General features: G+C 34.5%; 2 protein-coding genes across 2 annotated transcripts; both read left to right on the top strand.

The window, feature by feature from the left end:
- LOC141762994 (vesicle transport protein SFT2B-like) lies at window positions 1-6,305 on the top strand. Its single transcript, XM_074627232.1, has 8 exons — window positions 1-204; window positions 3,810-3,899; window positions 4,251-4,336; window positions 4,425-4,506; window positions 4,678-4,713; window positions 4,818-4,876; window positions 4,993-5,022; window positions 5,791-6,305. The coding sequence occupies exons 1-8, from the start codon at window positions 136-138 to the stop codon at window positions 5,825-5,827; spliced, it is 489 nt and encodes a 162-aa protein (XP_074483333.1). The 5' UTR covers window positions 1-135; the 3' UTR covers window positions 5,828-6,305.
- Window positions 5,840-23,891, top strand: tbx19 (T-box transcription factor 19). The gene is made up of 10 exons (XM_074627864.1): window positions 5,840-5,914; window positions 10,403-10,447; window positions 12,678-12,952; window positions 16,663-16,939; window positions 21,874-22,008; window positions 22,387-22,448; window positions 22,763-22,821; window positions 23,052-23,198; window positions 23,318-23,480; window positions 23,759-23,891. Exons 3-10 carry the CDS (start codon window positions 12,678-12,680, stop codon window positions 23,889-23,891), a joined length of 1,251 nt encoding a protein of 416 aa, XP_074483965.1. The 5' UTR covers window positions 5,840-5,914; window positions 10,403-10,447.
- Window positions 23,892-25,330: the final 1,439 nt, after the last annotated feature.

Genomic DNA, 25,330 nt, shown 5'->3' with positions numbered 1-25,330 from the left:
TGTGTGGTGAGAGGAGGTACTGCAGGCGGAAGTGCTGCACCTGTTGCTGTGTTGATGTGACTCCACCTGAAGAGAAAACACCTGAGAGACACCTGCAGCCAGGTAGAGAAGAGTCAGACCGGTAGAGAGCAGCTGATGGATAAACTGAAGAAGGTTCTGAGCGGTCAGGATGACGGGAACACCGACGGGACCGGAATACTGGAGGTAAACTACCGGGAACTAACGGGAACTAGTGTTGTTGGCATGTTAGCATGTTAGCTTCTCTCTACTGGCAGTTAGACCCGTTACAACTGTAACTACTGACGTCACGTTACGTCATCAGACGTTAAACCAGCTCTACAGTAATACCAGCTGGTTAATGTACTCTACTAATACAAGTACTCTACTAGTACTAATACATGTACTCTACTAGTACTAATACAAGTACTCTACTAGTACTAATACATGTACTCTACTAGTACTAATACAAGTACTCTACTAGTACTAATACATGTACTCTACTAGTACTAATACATGTACTCTACTAATACTAATACAAGTACTCTACTAGTACTAATACATGTACTCTACTAGTACTAATACAAGTACTCTACTAGTACTAATACATGTACTCTACTAATACAAGTACTCTACTAATACTAATACATGTACTCTACTAGTACTAATACAAGTACTCTACTAGTACTAATACAAGTACTCTACTAGTACTAATACAAGTACTCTACTAGTACTAATACATGTACTCTACTAGTACTAATACAAGTACTCTACTAGTACTAATACAAGTACTCTACTAGTACTAATACAAGTACTCTACTAGTACTAATACAAGTACTCTACTAGTACTAATACATGTACTCTACTAGTACTAATACAAGTACTCTACTAGTACTAATACAAGTACTCTACTAGTACTAATACAAGTACTCTACTAGTACTAATACATGTACTCTACTAGTACTAATACAAGTACTCTACTAGTACTAATACAAGTACTCTACTAGTACTAATACATGTACTCTACTAGTACTAATACAAGTACTCTACTAGTACTAATACATGTACTCTACTAGTACTAATACATGTACTCTACTAGTACTAATACAAGTACTCTACTAGTACTAATACAAGTACTCTACTAGTACTAATACAAGTACTCTACTAGTACTAATACAAGTACTCTACTAGTACTAATACATGTACTCTACTAGTACTAATACAAGTACTCTACTAGTACTAATACATGTACTCTACTAGTACTAATACAAGTACTCTACTAGTACTAATACATGTACTCTACTAGTACTAATACAAGTACTCTACTAGTACTAATACATGTACTCTACTAGTACTAATACAAGTACTCTACTAGTACTAATACATGTACTCTACTAATACAAGTACTCTACTAATACTAATACATGTACTCTACTAGTACTAATACATGTACTCTACTAATACAAGTACTCTACTAATACTAATACATGTACTCTAGTACTAATACATGTACTCTACTAATACAAGTACTCTACTAATACTAATACATGTACTCTACTAGTACTAATACATGTACTCTACTAATACAAGTACTCTACTAATACTAATACATGTACTCTACTAGTACTAATACATGTACTCTACTAATACAAGTACTCTACTAGTACTAATACAAGTACTCTACTAGTACTAATACAAGTACTCTACTAGTACTAATACATGTACTCTACTAATACAAGTACTCTACTAGTACTAATACAAGTACTCTACTAGTACTAATACAAGTACTCTACTAGTACTAATACAAGTACTCTACTAGTACTAATACAAGTACTCTACTAGTACTAATACAAGTACTCTACTAGTACTAATACAAGTACTCTACTAGTACTAATACAAGTACTCTACTAGTACTAATACATGTACTCTACTAGTACTAATACAAGTACTCTACTAGTACTAATACAAGTACTCTACTAGTACTAATACATGTACTCTACTAGTACTAATACATGTACTCTACTAGTACTAATACAAGTACTCTACTAGTACTAATACATGTACTCTACTAGTACTAATACATGTACTCTACTAGTACTAATACAAGTACTCTACTAGTACTAATACAAGTACTCTACTAGTACTAATACAAGTACTCTACTAGTACTAATACATGTACTCTACTAGTACTAATACAAGTACTCTACTAGTACTAATACAAGTACTCTACTAGTACTAATACAAGTACTCTACTAGTACTAATACATGTACTCTACTAGTACTAATACAAGTACTCTACTAGTACTAATACAAGTACTCTACTAGTACTAATACAAGTACTCTACTAGTACTAATACATGTACTCTACTAGTACTAATACAAGTACTCTACTAGTACTAATACAAGTACTCTACTAGTACTAATACATGTACTCTACTAGTACTAATACAAGTACTCTACTAGTACTAATACAAGTACTCTACTAGTATTAATACAAGTACTCTACTAGTACTAATACAAGTACTCTACTAGTACTAATACAAGTACTCTACTAGTACTAATACAAGTACTCTACTAGTACTAATACATGTACTCTACTAGTACTAATACAAGTACTCTACTAGTACTAATACAAGTACTCTACTAGTACTAATACATGTACTCTACTAGTACTAATACAAGTACTCTACTAGTATTAATACAAGTACTCTACTAGTACTAATACAAGTACTCTACTAGTACTAATACAAGTACTCTACTAGTACTAATACATGTACTCTACTAGTACTAATACAAGTACTCTACTAGTATTAATACAAGTACTCTACTAGTACTAATACATGTACTCTACTAGTACTAATACAAGTACTCTACTAGTACTAATACATGTACTCTACTAGTACTAATACAAGTACTCTACTAGTACTAATACAAGTACTCTACTAGTACTAATACAAGTACTCTACTAGTACTAATACAAGTACTCAAAGTACTGATATTTATCTTTTCTCTTCCTCTTCCCTGTTACACTAAAACTACTATATATATATATATATATATATATATATATATATAAAGTACTAAAGTATCAGCATCTAAATGTAGTTAAAGTAGCAGAAGTAAAAGTACTCACTGTTCAGAGTACTCTATGTTGTGTTGTAGTATTCTAATGATTGATGTATTAATGTGTTCATGTCTTTAATGTGTCAGCTGGTGAAGGTGGAGCTACTTTATTATTTATCTGGATATTTCACGAATGTTCTTTGTATATTTTATACATTTTTGTCTGATAATTACTAATATTCTTCTGTTATGTAACTTGTATTTTTTATCATAATCAATATATATTATTTTGGATATTTTACTGATATTGTTCTGGTATTTGATGTGTTCATGTCTTTAATGTGTCAGCTGGTGAAGGTGGAGCCTCTTTTAACTGCTGCTGGTTTAATAAGTGTAATAATAATATAGTCAATATTTCCTTTAGCCTGGAGGAATCTCTCTGAACAAGCAGTCACATTATGATTATATGTATTTAACCAGTCAGTTAAACGGCTGCGTGAGGAAGACGGTCGGAGCTAAAAACACATAGAAAGTACTTTCTGCTGCTCTAAAATAAACAGTCTAATAAGAGAATATAAAATGCATTTCATATTGTAGTTCATGTGATAAAACACCAAAGAAATGATTAGCCCACTAATAGATGAGTTGATTTAATCCATCACAAACAGGATGAATGAAGAGCTAAAGGAGAGTAAAACCCGACTAATGTTCTTGATAAACGTGTGATGATGTTGATGACTCGTCCTCAGAGAGCCAATCAGGCGTCGACGCTGGCCTGGGGGACCAGGATGAAGGGCTTCGTGATCTGCTTCGTTCTGGGCGTCTTCTGCTCCATCCTGGTGAGTGTTGCTATGGTAACCGCCTGTCTGTGTGTGTGTGTCTGTATCTCCACGGTATCAGCCCGTCTGTCTGTCTCCATGGTAACGGCCGTCTGTCTGTCTGTCTCCATGGTAACAGCCCGTCTGTCTGTCTATCTCCATGGTAACAGCCCGTCTGTCTGTCTGTCTCCATGGTAACGGCCCGTCTGTCTGTCTGTCTCCATGGTAACAGCCCGTCTGTCTGTCTGTCTGTCTCCATGGTAACAGCTTGTCTGTCTGTCTGTCTGTCTCCATGGTAACAGCCCGTCTGTCTGTCTGTCTGTCTGTCTCCATGGTAACAGCCCGTCTGTCTGTCTGTCTGTCTGTCTCCAGGGTAGCTGTCTGCTGTGGATCCCTGGTTTTGGTCTCGCTGTGTTCGCTGTCCTCTACAGTGTGGGAACCATCTTAGCTCTGGCCAGGTACATTACCCATCAACCCTCAGTGATCACATGTTTAACTGACTACATTACCCATCATCCCTCAGTGATGAACTGTGTTTGGTTCCAGCACCATGTTCCTGATGGGTCCCTGTCGTCAGCTGAAGACCATGTGTGCTATAGAGAGAGCCTTCGCCACCGTCATCATGATAGTGAGTGGTAGTACCAGTAGTAGTACTACTACTGGTAGTAGTAGTACTAGTACTACTAGTACCAGTAGTACTAGTACTACTAGTACTATAACTATAACTAGTAGTATGTAAGTATTGTCACTACTGTTGTGTAGTTAAATGTGAGGATAATAAAACCCTCTGTGTGTGCAGGTGTGTCTGGTGTTGACGCTGTGTGCTGCATTCTGGGTAATAAACATGACTGTATAATACGTTTATATATATATAATATATATAATATAGTTGTAGTTGTTGTGTTGTTAGTGTGTTTGAGTGTCTCTCTGTGTCTCCAGTGGAAGAACAACGGTCTGGCTCTGCTGTTCTGTGTCCTTCAGTTTCTGGCCTTCACCTGGTACTAAACACTGACAGACTGTATAAACACATATACATACTCTATATCTATATCTATATCTATAAACATACTGTACATATCTCTACCTGTCTGACTGCTGCTGTTGTTCATCACAGGTACGGCCTTTCATACATCCCCTTCGCCAGGTAGCACTCACTTTATCTATTTACACCTTCACATTTCATCACTATATATATTAGTTTATATATGCTATATTTGATCACTATATGTTATTTGTTTTATATATTTTATCCCTATATTTTACTTTATATTTTATATTTGTCATATTTTACAACTATATTTCATTTTATATTTTATCACTATATTTTATTGTTTATATTATTTTATATTTAATCCCTATATTTTATTTTATATATGTTATATTGAATTTCATATTTTAATATTTTATATTTTATTCCTATATATTATTTTAAATATGTTATATTTTATTTTATATATGTTGTATTTTATTTTATATTTTATATTTTATTCCTATATATTATTTTATATATTTTATTTTTGTATTTTATATATTTTGTATTTTATTTTATATTTTGTTCCTATATAGTATTTTATATATGTTATATTTCATCCCTATATTTTATATTTTATTCCTATATATTATTCTATATATGTTATATTTCTTCCCTATATTTTATTTTATATTTTATATTTTATTCCTATATATTATTCTATATGTTATATTTCATCCCCATATTTTAGTTTATATTTTATAAAAGTGTGTTATTTGAGAGTATTATTAGTTAATTATGATCCATAATTAAGAGTAAAATCAGCACTGAATGCTAACTAATGAAGATAAGATATTTAGATGGATTCATTAATTGATAAACGTCCTGATTGATTAATTAATTAATTGATTAATGATCTGTCTTCCTCTCTCCGTCTTTCAGGGACGCCGTCATGAAGTTATGTTCAATGTGCCTCTGAGTGACGGCTCCTCCCGACCAATCAGGACGCAGGACGCCGTGAGGTGTTTATCCAAGGCCTTCAACATTCCAACCTCCAGCCAATCAGGTGTCTTTAAACACAACGACAACACAACAACAACAACACAACAACAACAACAACAACAACATCATCTACTCTCTCTACATGTTGTTGTTGTTAGCTGTTAGCTGTTAGCATGTTTCCTCCTCTGTCAGCTGTCAATCATTGTATTTCTATGTTTTATATTGCGTTATAATCAGGGAGTAATACTCGACATTATTATAATTATTTATATAATTACTTTCAAACTTTGGTCATGATACTACCTACAGAGTTGTCTAAATCCCTACGCACCCTGAACGTCTCAAACCGTTAACCTCCAGTTCACCTCCTGGTTTTATGGTTTTATGGTTTTATGGTTTTATGGTCTGAATTATCACAGCAGAAATATTGAATAATGTGTTTGTCTGTTTGTCTGAAGGTTCCTTCCCCCTCCCCATCAGTCCGTGTGTATGTATGTGATTGTGCCTGTGTATGTCGCTTTCTGTCGTTCGTCTCCTGTCTGTCTGTCTCACACCGTTTCCCCCCCGACTATGTTAAAGCGTCTTTGAGATCACTATAAAGCGCTATGTAAATCCAATATATTATTATTATATTATTATTATAAAGGGTCATAACATTTCTGCTACCTTTTAAAGGACGTTTTCATTAAATTTCTGGTAAATTGTCAGTACATTTCTGGTAAATTTCTGGTAAATTGTCAGTACATTTCTGGTAAATTTCTGGTAAATTGTCAGTACATTTCTGGTAAATTTCTGGTAAATTGTCAGTACATTTCTGGTAAATTTCTGGTAAATTGTCAGTGAATTTCTTGTAAATCTTTAGTAAATTTCTGGTAATTTGTTTTGTAACTTTCTAGTAAATTTTCAAAGGGAATTTAAGCTCAGGAGTTTTAAAAAAACTGATGATATAAAGTTCATCTTCTTCTAGTGAACTTACTAATACATAATAATATCTGCTCTTCTATATTTTGGGTAAAATTTTGTTAAAAAAAAAAAAATGTTTTCCACATTTCAGTTTATAAATGTGACCTTTTTAATAGTGAGTTTATTTTGGTGAAAATACAAATAAAGAAAAAGTAAAAAACATGAAACACCTCCAGTACAGTGTACAGTGTGCGTGCGTGCGTGCGTGCGTGCGTGCGTGTGTGTCTGTGTGTCTGTGTGTGTGTGTGTGTGTGTTGTTTACCTGGCGGCGTCGTCCCCGTGTCGTCCGTCTTTATGCCCGTTAAGTCTCTAAAGCCGGTAATCTCCCTCCGCTGATTAAAACACTCACACACAGACAGACAGATGTCCAGGTATCAGATGTCTGCAGGTGTTTCCAGATGTTGACCTCTTCTCCGTTACACGCTGACATTTAGACCTCCTCCTCCTCCGATTGGTCCTCACTAACGACCCATCCATTGATTGGTTTCACTTCATGATCAGCTGTTATCAAACTAACATCACTCTGTTCTGGACCCAAACAGCCCTGATATGATATAATATAATATGATATAATATAATATAATATGATATAATATAATATGATATAATATAATATGATATAATATAATATAATATGATATAATATAATATGATATAATATAATATAATATGATATAATATAATATAATATGATATAATATAATATAATATGATATAATATAATATGATATAATAATAATATAATATAATATAATATAATATAATATGATATAATATAATATGATATAATATAATATGATATAATAATAATATAATATAATATAATATAATATGATATAATATAATATATAATATAATATAATAATAATATAATATAATATAATATGATATAATATAATATGATATAATATAATATAATATGATATAATATAATATGATATGATATAATAATAATATAATAATAATATAATATAATATAATATGATATAATATCATATTATAATATAATATAATATATCATATAATATGATATAATAATAATATAATATAATAATTATATAATATAATATGATATAATATAATATAATAATAATATAATATAATAATAATATAATATAATTTAATTATAATATAATATAATTATAATATAATGTAATAATAATATAATATAATAATAATATAGTATAATATAATAATAATATAATATAATTATAATATAATAATATAATATAATAATTATATAATATAATATGATATAATATAATAATAATATAATATAATAATAATATAATAATAATATAATATAATTTAATTATAATATAATATAATGTAATAACATAATATAATAATAATATAGTATAATATAATATAATAATAATATAATATAATATAATTATAATATAATAATAATATAGTATAATATAATATAATAATAATATAATATAATATAATTATAATATAATAATAATATAATATAATAATAATATAATATAATATAATAATAATATAATATAATGTAATAATAATATAATATAATAATAATATAATAATAATATAATATAATATAATATAATAATAATATAATAATAATATAATATAATTTAATTATAATATAATATAATGTAATAACATAATATAATAATAATATAGTATAATATAATATAATAATAATATAATATAATATAATTATAATATAATAATAATATAGTATAATATAATATAATAATAATATAATATAATATAATTATAATATAATAATAATATAATATAATAATAATAATATAATATAATAATATAATAATATAATAATAATATAATATAATAACAATATAATATAATATAACCGAGTACCGATACCGAGTACCGATACCGAGTACCGATACGAGTACCGATACCGAGTACCGAGTAACGAGTACCGATACGAGTACCGATACGAGTACCGATACCGAGTACCGATACGAGTACCGATACCGAGTACCGATACCGAGTACCGATACCGAGTACCGATACGAGTACCGATACCGAGTACCGATACGAGTACCGATACCGAGTACCGATACCGAGTACCGAGTACCGATACCGAGTACTGATACCGAGTACCGATACGAGTACTTCTCTGTGTCTAAAGAGCCTCGTTAACAGCCAGCTGGAGGGTGTGAGCGACACACGGCAGGCTGGGGAGTCCCGCATACGAGGCGGTGCGCCGCCACCGGCTCTAGGTCGGCTTGGAAAGGCTCGGGGTGAAGGTGGCTCGCGGCCACAGCTTTACGGCGCTCCCCGCCCGGACCTCGCCGCACCGTGGACAAAGTGCTCGCTGCTCCCGGTGCGACTGTCGACCGCGTTGTGCCGTCAGGGCGGGGCTTGGCCCACGTAAAAGGCTCCAGAGGTCTGCTGCGATGTCGGCAGCCCACCCGACCCATCTGGAAACACGGACCAAGGAGTCTAACGCACTCGTGAGTCAGAGGGTGACAGCTAAACCCCGTGGAGCAGTAAAAGTGAGGGCCGGCGCCGGCTGAGGCTGGATCCCAGCCCAGCGGGGTCGGGCGCACCACCGTAAAGTGGTATCGCAGCCGTATGCGAGTACAAGTACATGAGCACAGTATCGGACCCGATAACCGATACTGGTATCGGTGCGTCCCTAACTTGTGAAAAGCTGTGTCTATCTCAGATTGTCCATCTTGAAGAAGAAGTTTAATGATGTCATGGTGTCAGATCTCTTTTGATATATATATTAATATTAATGTTAATATATCTATAATATATCTATATTAACATTAATATTAATATATATATATATATATTAATATATATATTAATATTAATGTTAATATATCTATAATATATCTATATTAACATTAATATTAATATATATATATATATATTAATATATATATTAATATTAATATTAATATATATATATATATATATATATATATATATTAATATATATATTAATATTAATGTTAATATAGATATATTAACATTAATATTAATATATATATATATATCTAGCTGTTTGGTCAGATATATGCTGATATTTGATTTTCTCCATATCGTCCTGCTTTACTACAAGAAGGTGGTGTTTTAGAATTCATCCACTCTACAGACTATTTAACAAAAACTATATTTATATACAGTATATATCTATATATCTATATATAGATATATATGATCTCTTTAGTGTGACGTAGATTAAATGATGAAATCAGTTGAAGATTTTGGATTCTTTTTACTTTGTTTTAATTATAACTAATAATTTAAATCAGTGTTTGTCTTCCTGATAATATTTATATAGATTTATATATATTAATATAAATGTATATAACTATGTGTGAGGCGTCGGTGGGATGGAGTCGGGTGGTAGAGCGAGGTTCGGAGGGTTACAGAGAGAGAGAGAGAGAGAGATCCAGTCAGACTGGTCTCCTCTCATTGATTCAGTCTGAAGCTGAGCTGCTTCACATCACATCATCTACTACCCTTTATTACTATTATTATTACTATTATTATCATTATCATTATCATTATCATTATTATTATTATTATTAATAATAACTGTTTTAATCTTAACTCTCTATTCTGTCAAGTTTAGTTTTTGGATTATTTCAGCTCCTCAGCAAAGTCTCCAGTGTCTCAGGTAAGTTTATTATTATTGTTATTATTATTATTATTATTATTATTATCATTATTATTATTATCATTATTATTATTATTATTATTATCATTATTATTATTATTATCATTATTATTATTATTATTATTATTATTATTATCATTATTATTATCATTATCATTATTATTATTATTATTATTATCATTATTATTATTATCATTATTATTATTATTATTATCATTATTATTATTATTATTATTATTATCATTATTATTATCATTATCATTATTATTATTATTATCATCATTATCAATATTATTATCATTATTATTATCATTATCATTATCATTATTATCATTATCATTATTATTATTATTATTATCATTATTATTATTATTATCATTATCATTATTATTATTATTATCATTATTATTATTATTATTATTATCATTATTATTATTATTATCATTATCATTATTATTATTATTATTATTATCATTATCATTATTATTATTATCATTATCATTATTATTATTATCATTATTATTATTATTATCATTATCATTATCATCATCATTATCATTATTATTATTATTATCATTATTATTATTATCATTATTATTATTATTATCATTATTATTATTATCATTATTATTATTATTATTATTACTATTCATTAAAACAGTTTTAATTATTAATTTATTATTTATAGGAATGTTATGGTCAAACTGCAGGTGATGATTACATTTAATTCAATTTATATTCACGCATATATGATAAATATTTATTGTAGTTTTTAATAAATATATATTTATTTATTTCTCTTCCTGTCGTTTCGTCTGAAATAAAATCCTGCGTCTCGTCCAGGACATCATCATTAAGTCATTATCTCATTAGAATAAACATGAATTCAACACTATCACATCTATTAATGCATCACACACATAAACATATCTATATTTAATAATAGAATAAAACGGGTTTCATTTAAGAATATAAGAATAAAGAATATACAAATAGAATCATTTTTAGATTTAGATGTTTAAAGACGCGGCTAAAACGTCCTCAAGCAACACGCGTCATTAAGTCCCCGTTGGTCCTCGTTATTATATTCTATATTATTACATATGTTTATATATTTAGTTTTATAATTTAATATTAATATTGCTTCAACCATTTTAAAACTTAGTGGAATAAAAAGTAATGAAATAAAAAAATGAAGTATGTTTCTGAGTGAAATATGAAGCTGCAGTAAAATCCATGAGATGAATAAGTTCACATGATGCAGATATAATAATAATAATAATATTAATATCATTATTATTATTGTTTTAGACCTTAAATTAACATTGTCACACCGGCTTTAAAACATGATGAAAATATCCATTTAGTTTGTGGAAACAACAGAATAAATATCCCAACATGTTTATAAAAAATAATAATTACTGCTGATAATAACTAATAATAATGTGTTTTTAAATATATAAACTAACTACATCATCAGGTTATATAGAAGGTAATAAAAGAGTCTTTAAACATTCAGTCACGTGTTTTAATATAAATTATTATTCATCTATATTAAAGAAAGAAAACCTGAACAATATATAAATATTAATATATATATATATATTTATATTTATATATATATAAAGAAAAGAATACAGAAATCAATCAGTTTGGAAAATAAATAAGGGATGAAATGCAGAGGGGAAATCATGCAGAAATAAATACGTAAATAAAAACTTGCATTTAAAAAATAAATACAAAATAAACAAAAAATGAATGTAAAACAAATGCTCAAATAAATAAAGAATAAATGCAAAAATAAATAAATACATTTAAAAATGAATACAAATAAATATTCAAATGAATACATACATTTATGAATAAATACAAAATATGTGCAAAAATAAATAAATACATTTAAAAGTAATACAAATAAATACATAAATAAACAAAAGGGAAAATTAAACAGAAGAGGAAATACATAAGGGAATTAATACAAATATAAAGAAAAAAGAAGCAAATTAAAACAGAAATATTAATTTATGTCACATTTTATCAATTAATTAATGGCTTTGTTTATTTATAATATTATTTTTGCTACTTTTAATGACATGTATTTATTAATTTATTGAATCATTTATTTATTTGTAATATTGTTTCTACATTTAATGACATATTTATGTATTGATTAATTGATTGTGGATATTCTAGTTCTTCAGGCCCGGTAACGGAGTCTTTGTGTCTTCAGATGAAGGTGGAGGGTTTACAGGAGGACGGGGAGTCTGGTTCTGTGTCCTCAGCAGACCGGACCTCCAGCGTCGGTAGCGGCGGGACGGCGTGCAGCCCCGGCTCGGCCGAGCGCTGCATGTCGCGGCTGCTGAGCGCGGTGGAGAGCGAGCTGCAGGCGGGCCGGGAGAAGGGCGACCCGACGGAGAGAGAGCTGAGGGTGGCGCTGGAGGACGCCGAGCTCTGGACCAAGTTCCAGCACATCACCAACGAGATGATCGTCACCAAGAACGGACGGTAAGACCACCGCCGGGGGCTGCCGGGTCACCGGGGTCACCTGTCAATCCAGCTGCATTGTGGGAAACGTTTTATTCACAAAACGTTTATAAGACAACAGAAAATGTCTTATATTACTTTAGACAGCAGCAGGAAATGGAAGTACTCCGGTAAAGTACTCCGGTAAAGTACTCCGGTAAAGTACTCCGGTAAAGTACTCCGGTAAAGTACTCTAAGTACTTGATTGAAGTGCTTTAATAGATAAACGTGTACTCTCTGGTTCACCTCCAACCAGGCAGCTCTCCATCAGTGACAGCAGCTGAAGTGGCGTTCTGCAGGTGTGAATGGAGTGTTTTCCCACCGCCGGGCGCGACCGGTCAACACGCCTCGGCTCGCCAAAAACACACACACACACACACACACACACACACACACACACACACACACACACACACACACAGCAGCGCCGTTAACGGCCGCTATGGAGACTAATGAATAACCCCGATTACTAGGATGACTGGTGTGGAGTCAGCTCCACAGAGACACACCGAGTCCTGATTTACCGGATTTAATATTCAGAGAGCTAAAGTCGGAGTTCCAGATGTTTTAGTTACCATAACAACCAAACTTTCATCGTATTCAATACATACATCTAATTTAATTATTTGACCATTCAGTTTTATTTCCTGCGCTCCTTCATGAGGCTCTAAATGTTGTTTGGTGAATCCTTATTTATTCTACTCAAAGTTAGTTAAAGTTAAATGCGGAAATCTGGTGAACTTTGAGAGCAACATGAAGAGGCTCGGTATCGTGGTGAACGAGACGGGTCGGATGGGTTGCCAGGTCTGTCCAGCAGCCTCCCCCACCATCCGATACGACCACAAAGTCCATCATCGATCGTTGGCCTCGGGTGTACTTGGCACCAGTACACCGCCTCGGGTGTTCTGGTTCCAAGTACACCGCCTAGGATGTTCTGGTTCCAAGAACACCGCCGAGGGTGTTCTGGTACCAAGTACACCGCCTAGGATGTTCTGGTTCCAAGTACACCGCCTAGGATGTTCTGGTTCCAAGTACACCGTCTAGGATGTTCTGGTTCCAAGAACACCGCCGAGGGTGTTCCGGTACCAAGTACACCACCTAGGGTGTTCTGGTACCAAGTACACCGCCTAGGATGTTCTGGTTCCAAGTACACCACCTAGGGTGTTCTGGTTCCAAGTACACCACCTAGGGTGTTCTGGTTCCAAGTACACCACCTAGGGTGTTCTGGTTCCAAGTACTCCACCTAGGGTGTTCTGGTTCCAAGTACACCACCTAGGGTGTTCTGGTACCAAGTACACCACCTAGGGTGTTCTGGTTCCAAGTACTCCACCTAGGGTGTTCTGGTTCCAAGTACACCACCTAGGGTGTTCTGGTACCAAGTACACCACCTAGGGTGTTCTGGTTCCAAGTACACCACCTAGGGTGTTCTGGTTCCAAGAACACCGCCGAGGGTGTTCCGGTACCAAGTACACCACCTAGGGTGTTCCGGTACCAAGTACACCACCTAGGGTGTTCTGGTTCCAAGTACACCACCTAGGGTGTTCTGGTACCAAGTACACCACCTAGGGTGTTCTGGTTCCAAGTACACCACCTAGGGTGTTCTGGTTCCAAGTACACCACCTAGGGTGTTCTGGTTCCAAGTACTCCACCTAGGGTGTTCTGGTTCCAAGTACACCACCTAGGGTGTTCTGGTACCAAGTACACCACCTAGGGTGTTCTGGTTCCAAGTACTCCACCTAGGGTGTTCTGGTTCCAAGTACACCACCTAGGGTGTTCTGGTACCAAGTACACCACCTAGGGTGTTCTGGTTCCAAGTACACCACCTAGGGTGTTCTGGTTCCAAGTACACCACCTAGGATGTTCTGGTACCAAGTACATCGCCTCTGGTTAGAGGTGACCCTCAGGTTCTCTGGTTAGAGGCGACCCTCAGGTTCTCTGGTTAGAGGCGACCCTGTGGTTCTCTGGTTAGAGGTGACCCTCTGGTTCTCCGCTTAGAGGTGACCCTCTGGTTCTCCGTTAGAGGTGACCCTCTGGTTCTCCGCTTAGAGGTGCCCCTCAGGTTCTCTGGTTAGAGGTGACCCTCTGGTTCTCCGGTTAGAGGTGACCCTCAGGTTCTCTGGTTAGAGGTGACCCTCTGGTTCTCCGCTTAGAGGTGACCCTCTGGTTCTCCGTTAGAGGTGACCCTCTGGTTCTCCGCTTAGAGGTGCCCCTCAGGTTCTCTGGTTAGAGGTGACCCTCTGGTTCTCCGGTTAGAGGTGACCCTCAGGTTCTCCGGTTAGAGGTGACCCTCTGGTTCTCTGTTAGAGGTGACCCTCTGGTTCTCTGTTAGAGGTGACCCTCAGGTTCTCCGGTTAGAGGTGACCCTCTGGTTCTCTGTTAGAGGTGACCCTCAGGTTCTCCGGTTAGAGGTGACCCTCATGTTCTCCGTTAGAGGTGACCCTCATGTTCTCCGGTTAGGGGTGACCCTCAGGTTCTCCGTTAGAGGTGCCCCTCAGGTTCTCCGGTTAGAGGTGACCCTCAGGTTCTCCGGTTAGAGGTGACCCTCAGGTTCTCTGGTTAGAGGTGACCCTCTGGTTCTCTGGTTAGAGGTGACCCTCTGGTTCTCTGGTTAGAGGTGACCCTCTGGTTCTCTGGTTAGAGGTGACCCTCTGGTTCTCTGGTTAGAGGTGACCCTCAGGTTCTCCATTAGAGGTGACCCTCATGTTCTCCGGTTAGGGGTGACCCTCAGGTTCTCCGTTAGAGGTGCCCCTCAGGTTCTCCGGTTAGAGGTGACCCTCAGGTTCTCCGGTTAGAGGTGACCCTCAGGTTCTCTGGTTAGAGGTGACCCTCTGGTTCTCTGGTTAGAGGCGACCCTCAGGTTCTCCGGTTAGAGGTGACCCTCTGGTTCTCTGGTTAGAAGTGACCCTCAGGTTCTCCGGTTAGAGGTGACCCTCAGGTTCTCTGGTTAGAGGTGACCCTCTGGTTCTCTGGTTAGAGGTGACCCTCAGGTTCTCTGGTTAGAGGTGACCCTCTGGTTCTCTGGTTAGAAGTAACCCTCTGGTTCTCTGGTTCTCCGTGACCCTCTGGTTCTCCGGTAGAGCTGACCCTCTGGTTCTCCGTTAGAGGTGACCCTCTGGTTCTCTGTTAGAGGTGACCCTCTGGTTCTCTGGTTAGAAGTGACCCTCTGGTTCTCTGGTTCTCCGTGACCCTCTGGTTCTCCGGTAGAGCTGACCCTCATGTTCTCTGGTTAGAAGTGACCCTCTGGTTCTCTGGTTCTCCGGTAGAGGTGACCCTCTGGTTCTCTGGTTAGAAGTGACCCTCTAGTTCTCTGGTTCTCCGTGACCCTCTGGTTCTCTGTTAGAGGTGACCCTCATTGTTCTCCGTTAGAGGTGACCCTCTGGTTCTCTGGTTAGAAGTGACCCTCTGGTTCTCCGTGACCCTCTGGTTCTCCGGTAGAGCTGACCCTCTGGTTCTCTGGTTAGAAGTGACCCTCTGGTTCTCTGGTTCTCCGTGACCCTCTGGTTCTCTGTTAGAGGTGACCCTCATTGTTCTCCGTTAGAGGTGACCCTCTGGTTCTCTGGTTAGAAGTGACCCTCTGGTTCTCCGTGACCCTCTGGTTCTCCGGTAGAGCTGACCCTCTGGTTCTCCTGTTAGAGGTGACCCTCAGGTTCTCTGGTTCTCCGTGACCCTCTGGTTCTCTGTGTGTTCTGCAGCCGGATGTTCCCGGTGCTGAAGGTCAGCGTGTCCGGTCTGGACCCCAGCTCCATGTACTCCTTCCTGCTGGACTTCGTGCCGGCCGACGGCTGCCGGTGGAAGTTCGTGAACGGGGAGTGGGTGGCGGCGGGCCGGGCGGAGGGCCGCGGCGAGGGGCGGGGCCACGGCGGCATCTACATCCACCCCGACTCGCCCAACTTCGGAGCTCACTGGATGAAGGCGGCGGTGACCTTCAACAAGGTCAAACTCACCAACAAGGTCAACGGAGGAGGACAGGTGAGAACAGGACGTCTCTACCGGTTCATCCCTTCTTTCTCTTTATTTAGAATCCTTCTTTCACCCTCCCACTCCCATTCTCTCTCTTCTTTTACTTCTTCTTTAATTCTTCTCTCGTTCTTCTCTCTCTTCTTCTTCTTCTCTTCTTCTTCTCTCGTTCTTCTTCTCTCGTTCTTCTTCTTCTTTAATTCTTCTTTTTCTTTACTTCTTTAATTTTTCTTCTTTACTTCTTCTTCTTTCATTTTTAATTTGTCTTGTTCTTTAGTTCTTCTTGAGTTCTTTAATTCTTCTTTAGTTCTTCTTCTCCTTTACTTCTTCTTCACCTTTTTTAATTCTTTAATTCTTCTTCTACTTCTTTAATTCTTCTTCAGTGTATTATCACGTTCTCCATATCAAGAGCACTTCCTCTTTCTTCTTCTTCTTCTTCTTCTTCTCCTTCTCTCTCTCTCTCTCTCTGTGTGTCCTCCGGTGGGCGAGAGACTACCTGCTCTAATTAACCACTTCAGTCGCTCTCTTCTCTCTACTTCACCTGCTCGCCCCCTCGTAACCACGGGAACCACATAAACAGCTCTTAATTGGCCGCCGGCGGTTTAATGCACTTCCTGTCGAGAGGCCTTCACACACACACACACACGCACGCACACACACACACACACACACACACACACACACACTAGAAAAACTGGCAATAACGTTGTTTATATTTACCCCATTATCCCGTCCACACACACACACACACACACACACACACACACACACACACACACACACACACACAGTAACACTCTCCCCCCCCCCCGGCGGTATGCAGAGCGGGAACAGAGAGCTCCATAATGAAATAATTGCTCAGCTTATTTGTACATTATGGTAATTATGTTTTTTACCGGGAAATTAATTTACCCATCATGCTTCAGATGGGCGAGAGAGAGAGAGAGGTAAACTATACACACACACACACACACACACGCGGTGACAGGGCGGGGGGGCGGGGGGGTCAGCCAGCCTCTCAATCTGAATAGAAAACAGTTTGTTTTTGTGTTCTGGCCCTGAGAGAGCTGTGATTGGTTAATTGGACCTCGTTAGTGGGGGGTCGGGGGGGTAGATGGATAAACGCGTGTTTGGGCCAACAGAAGATGGCTCCTCTTCATCATCTGGCTCCTCTTCATCATCATCTGGCAGCGCTCCATCAGCTCCACCTGGACCTCACTCCTCTTTTCATTCATTCAAACTTCAGCTTCACGAAACTTTACTCACTTTATTCACTTTATTCACTTTATTCACTTTACTCGCTTTACTCACTTTACTCGCTTTACTCTCTTTACTCACTTTATTCACTTTATTCACTTTACTCGCTTTACTCGCTTTACTCACTTTACTCACTTTACTCACTTTACTCGCTTTACTCTCTTTACTCACTTTATTCACTTTACTCGCTTTACTCGCTTTACTCACTTTACTCACTTTATTCACTTTACTCGCTTTACTCACTTTATTCACTTTATTCACTTTACTCGCTTTACTCGCTTTACTCACTTTACTCACTTTATTCACTTTACTCGCTTTACTCACTTTATTCACTTTATTCACTTTACTCACTTTACTCACTTTACTCACTTTATTCACTTTACTCGCTTTACTCACTTTATTCACTTTATTCACTTTACTCGCTTTACTCACTTTATTCACTTTATTCACTTTACTCGCTTTACTCACTTTACTCGCTTTACTCACTTTACTCACTTTATTCACTTTACTCGCTTTACTCACTTTATTCACTTTATTCACTTTACTCGCTTTACTCACTTTATTCACTTTATTCACTTTACTCGCTTTACTCACTTTACTCACTTTACTCACTTTACTCACTTTACTCACTTTATTCACTTTACTCACTTTACTCACTTTACTCACTTTATTCACTTTACTCACTTTATTCACTTTACTCACTTTACTCACTTTATTCACTTTACTCACTTTACTCACTTTACTCACTTTACTCACTTTATTCACTTTACTCGCTTTACTCACTTTATTCACTTTATTCACTTTACTCGCTTTACTCACTTTACTCACTTTATTCTCTTTATTCTCTTTACTCACTTTATTCACTTTACTCGCTTTACTCGCTTTACTCACTTTACTCACTTTATTCACTTTACTCGCTTTACTCACTTTATTCACTTTATTCACTTTACTCGCTTTACTCACTTTATTCACTTTATTCACTTTACTCGCTTTACTCACTTTACTCACTTTACTCACTTTACTCACTTTATTCACTTTACTCACTTTACTCACTTTACTCACTTTATTCACTTTACTCACTTTATTCACTTTATTCACTTTACTCACTTTATTCACTTTACTCACTTTATTCACTTTACTCACTTTATTCACTTTACTCACTTTACTCACTTTATTCACTTTACTCACTTTACTCACTTTACTCACTTTACTCACTTTATTCTCTTTATTCTCTTTACTCACTTTATTCACTTTACTCGCTTTACTCGCTTTACTCACTTTACTCACTTTATTCACTTTACTCGCTTTACTCACTTTATTCACTTTATTCACTTTACTCGCTTTACTCACTTTATTCACTTTATTCACTTTACTCGCTTTACTCACTTTACTCACTTTACTCACTTTACTCACTTTATTCACTTTACTCACTTTACTCACTTTACTCACTTTACTCACTTTATTCACTTTACTCACTTTACTCACTTTACTCACTTTACTCACTTTACTCACTTTATTCACTTTACTCACTTTACTCACTTTATTCACTTTACTCACTTTATTCACTTTATTCACTTTACTCACTTTATTCACTTTACTCACTTTATTCACTTTACTCACTTTATTCACTTTACTCACTTTATTCACTTTACTCACTTTACTCACTTTACTCACTTTATTCACTTTATTCACTTTACTCACTTTACTCACTTTATTCACTTTATTCACTTTACTCACTTTATTCACTTTACTCACTTTACTGACTTTATTCACTTTACTCACTTTACTCACTTTACTCACTTTATTCACTTTACTCACTTTACTCACTTTATTCACTTTATTCACTTTACTCACTTTACTCACTTTATTCACTTTACTCACTTTACTCACTTTATTCACTTTACTCACTTTACTCACTTTACTCACTTTATTCACTTTACTCACTTTACTCGCTTTACTCGCTTTATTCACTTTATTCACTTTACTCACTTTACTCACTTTATTCACTTTACTCACTTTACTCACTTTATTCACTTTACTCACTTTATTCACTTTATTCACTTTACTCACTTTATTCACTTTACTCACTTTACTCACTTTATTCACTTTACTCACTTTACTCACTTTATTCACTTTATTCACTTTACTCACTTTATTCACTTTACTCACTTTATTCACTTTACTCACTTTATTCACTTTATTCACTTTACTCACTTTACTCACTTTATTCACTTTACTCACTTTATTCACTTTACTCACTTTACTCACTTTACTCACTTTATTCACTTTATTCACTTTACTCACTTTACTCACTTTATTCACTTTACTCACTTTATTCACTTTACTCACTTTATTCACTTTACTCACTTTACTCACTTTACTCACTTTATTCACTTTACTCACTTTACTCACTTTACTCACTTTACTCACTTTATTCACTTTACTCACTTTATTCACTTTACTCACTTTACTCACTTTACTCACTTTATTCACTTTACTCACTTTACTCACTTTATTCACTTTACTCACTTTACTCACTTTACTCACTTTACTCACTTTATTCACTTTACTCACTTTATTCACTTTACTCACTTTATTCACTTTACTCACTTTACTCACTTTATTCACTTTACTCACTTTATTCACTTTACTCACTTTATTCACTTTACTCACTTTACTCACTTTACTCACTTTACTCACTTTATTCACTTTACTCACTTTACTCACTTTATTCACTTTACTCACTTTATTCACTTTACTCACTTTATTCACTTTACTCACTTTACTCACTTTATTCACTTTATTCACTTTACTCACTTTACTCACTTTACTCACTTTATTCACTTTACTCACTTTATTCACTTTACTCACTTTACTCACTTTATTCACTTTATTCACTTTACTCACTTTACTCACTTTACTCACTTTATTCACTTTACTCACTTTATTCACTTTACTCACTTTACTCACTTTACTCACTTTACTCACTTTACTCAGCTGCTGAGCTCAAGTACTACTACCTAAAGTACTATTACAGGTACTTGTACTTCTACTATCAACTAACACATGGTTTTATTATAGTTATTAAACCAGCAGCAGGATATGAAGTCATTAAAAAGAGCTCCACCTTTACCAGCTGACACATTAAAGTGATGAACAAATAACATTTATAAAAAATATTAGTAAAATATCTCAAGATATTAGTAAAATATCAAAAACAAATATTAGTAAAACAGCAGAAAAATAATGGTAAATATCTGACGAATATTAGTAAAATACCAGAAGAATATTAGTATAGTATCTCAAAAATATTAATAGATATACCTAAAAATATTAGTAAAATATTCCTCAAAAAATATTAGTAAAATAGCAGAAAAATATTAGAAAACTATTTGTTAACTAGCAGAAACATGTAAGTAAAGTAAAGTAAAATATCGAAAGAACATATTAGGAAATATCTAAAAAATAAAAAATATTATTTAAATATTTTAAAAAATATTAGTAAAGAGCAAAAATATAAGAAAAATATCCCGAAGACATTAGTTAAGTATCCCAAAAAGTATTGGTAAAATGGCAGAAATAGATTAATGAAATAGAAGAAAAATATTAGTAAAATAGAAAATACAAAAAGTGATACAAAGTACACAGTAGTATGAATATGAATATGAATATGTGTCTCTGTGTGTCAGATCATGTTGAACTCGCTCCATAAGTACGAGCCTCAGCTTCACATCGTGTGCGTCGGTTCTCGTCATCGTCTCGTCTCCAACGTTTCCTTCAAAGAGACGCAGTTCATCGCCGTCACCGCCTACCAGAACGAAGAGGTACTAGTACACACACGTATACACGTATACACGTATACATGTAGAAACAAAGTACTGCTTCTTCTTGCCGCACTTTGTTTGAATTATTTGGTCAGTTAAATCAGATATCATTTAAATGTAGTCATGTGTTACTGGATAATAGATGTCCTCTTTTATTATGCTTTTATTTATTTATTTATTTATTAGTAACTGCCATTCAAAGCAACATATACAGTATATATATGTCATTATATTATAGTTAAAACCAGCACTAAGGAGGCCTTAAAGGTCTAAATCATCAAAGTAATAATCAGGTTGTGTTCTATCAGTGAATTGAGGCTTATATCCTAATCAATGAAGCGTGTTCTTGGCGTGTTCTTGGCGTGTTTCTGTGTGCAGATCACGGCTCTGAAGATCAAGTACAACCCGTTTGCTAAAGCCTTCCTGGACGCCAAAGAGAGGTGAGAGCCGGCGGGACTATTTTCAGCGGCGGAAGAATCCACATAGTGAATGTTACTGAGATTAATATCTGTTCACCAAACTCCGTTAAAACTGCAGAAACTATAAACGTTACTGCATATAATACTATCTATATATATATATATATATATAACATTTAGATATTAGTAAAATAACTAAAAAATAATAGTAAAATATCCCAAAATATTAGTAAATTGTCCCGAAAATATTGGTAAAGTAGCAGAAAAATCTGAGTTGATCAGACTGATGGTGTCATGTGACAGAGACATGATGGCGTTTGATTTGTCCCCCTCAGGAACCCGGGGGGGCGGGGCTTACCGGAGTCCTCGGAGAGTCGAGTCGGGATTCAACCCTGTGAGTCTTTTATTCCTCTCACACATTATTCATTCATTTAAATAGAAACACACAGAAACATCGTTCTGTTGAGCCACGTCAAATATAGAAATGTTGCTTAATGTATTTATTATATAATAATATAAACTCTATATATAATATATAATGTTATATTCATGTATTAATTAATATATTAATATATTAAAGTGTGTGTGTGTGTGTGTGTGTGTGCGTGTGCGTGTGCGTGTCAGGCTGGTCTCTGTGCTCAGCCGGAGGAGGCGGAGCTTTTCCTTATGGTGTGACATCACATCATCACCATGGTTACAAGCACCACGGTTACCCGGGCCGACACACCCCTTACCCCCCCGCCTACCTGCAGCACCGCTCACACTCCTCAGGTATTATTATAATATTATTAACTTCAATATATCTGATACACTTTTCATATACTGTCATTTAAATATGATATAATATATGTATATATATATAGTTCTATATAATGTGTGTGTTGTGTCAGTGTGTCTGTCTGAAGGAGTCCAGGTGTTGTCAGACGGATGGAGCAGCTCTTCTCCTCGTCCTTCCTCCTCCTCCTCTTCCTCCCTCTCCTCGTCCTCCTCCTCCCTCCCTCTGACCAGCAGCGCTCCTTCATCACAGCCTCCTCCTCTTCCTCACAGCTCCAGGTGAGGCTTAATTCATCAATAAACATATTATATATACAAAATATATACATATATTTATTTATTTATTAATATATATATATTTATGCATATATATATATTGATATATATATTTATATTTTTTTATTATGTATATAAATATTTATATATATGTATTTATTTATATATATTTATGTATATATATATATATATTTATATTTATATATTTATATATATATATATATATGAATATATGAATGTGTTTCCAGTCAGTATCCGTGTCTGTGGACCGTTGGATGCAGCGAGTTAAGCCCCTCCCACTCCCCCTGCACCGCTCTCCACGGACCAATCAGCAGCGAGGGCCTCATGCAGCCGCCCAATCACAGTCGAATGGGCGTCGCCGGGTGGCCACCTGGCCCCACCCACTCTTTCTGAGGAGGGATGTGATTGGACGACTGGAACTACTGGTGAACACTGTAGTCTACTGAGTACTGCTACTGGTACTACTGATACTACTGATACTACTACTACTACTGCTACTACTGGTATTTACTATAAGTACTGACTATTTACACATACACAAAAATAAACTAAATAAATAAATATGTCATTAAATGTAGCAAAAATAATATTACAAATCAATGTAGCCAATAATTAATTGATCAAATGTGACATAAATTGATAATTCTGTTTTAATTGAATTCTTTATTTACACAATGAGGCAGAAATGTATAAAGAAATGTGAAAAGAAAAGAATACAGACATATATAAGTTTGAGGAAATAAATCAGGGGTGAAATGCAAAGAGAAAAACATGCAGAAAAATAATGCATAAATACAACAATAAATACATACATTTAATTATAAATATAAACTAAATAAACAAATAAGTCCAATAATAAATAAATAAATAAAAGATAAGTGAATAAATAAAAGTAAATAAATAAATGAATAAATGCAAAAATAAATGAATAGATAAAATATAAGTGTAAAAATACATAAATAAAAAAAATATTTATACTACTACTTATTTATTTACTCTTCAGTTTAATTTCCTCTTTTATTTATTTATGTACTTATTTTTGTAATTAATTAATTAATTAATTTATTTATTTTAGCATTTTATTTATTAATTTAATTTAGTATTTATTTTTGTATTCATTTTATATTTATTGTTAAATGTATCTATTTAATTGTTTAATCATTTCTGCATAATTTTCCGTTTGCATTTCATCCCTTATTTATTCCCCCAAACGTATTAGTTTCTGTATTCATTTCTTTATGTATTTCTGCCTCATTATATAAATGAGGAGGCCGTCACTCAACGTGGGTCATCATAGGGTAAATAAATAACAAATAATACATAAATAATGATTGCAAAAACAAATTAATAAATAATAAATACATTTATAAATAAATAAATAAAAGGGAAAATTAAACAGAAGAGTAAATAAATAAGGGAATTAATAAAAAGATAAATAAATAAAGAAGCAATTTAAAACAGAAATATCAATATATGACACATTTTATTGATTAATTAATAACTACATTTATTTGTAATATTATTTTTGGTACATTTAATGACATATTTATGTATGTATTTATTATTTTGTCAGGTTGTGGCCGTAGTTTGATTATTAATTGTTTGTAAATAATGAGATATCAGCGGTTAATACTGAGCGCTGATGATCAGGTGATGATACCTGGTGAAGACAGACTGTATAGTGATGTTGTTGGTGTTGTGGCTCCTCCTGCTGTTGATTCATTATTCTGTCTTTATGTAAATATAAATCTATCTGTACAGTCCATCAGCTGTGGTTCAACTCAACACATTCATATTTCATTCATATGTAATAGATATTCCTGTCCAGGTTT

The sequence above is a fragment of the Sebastes fasciatus genome, chromosome 24, assembly GCF_043250625.1.
Source record: "Sebastes fasciatus isolate fSebFas1 chromosome 24, fSebFas1.pri, whole genome shotgun sequence".
NCBI lineage: Eukaryota > Metazoa > Chordata > Actinopteri > Perciformes > Sebastidae > Sebastes > Sebastes fasciatus.
The sequence above is the reverse complement of the archived record's forward strand: the minus strand, read 5'-3'. Positions and strand labels throughout refer to the sequence as shown.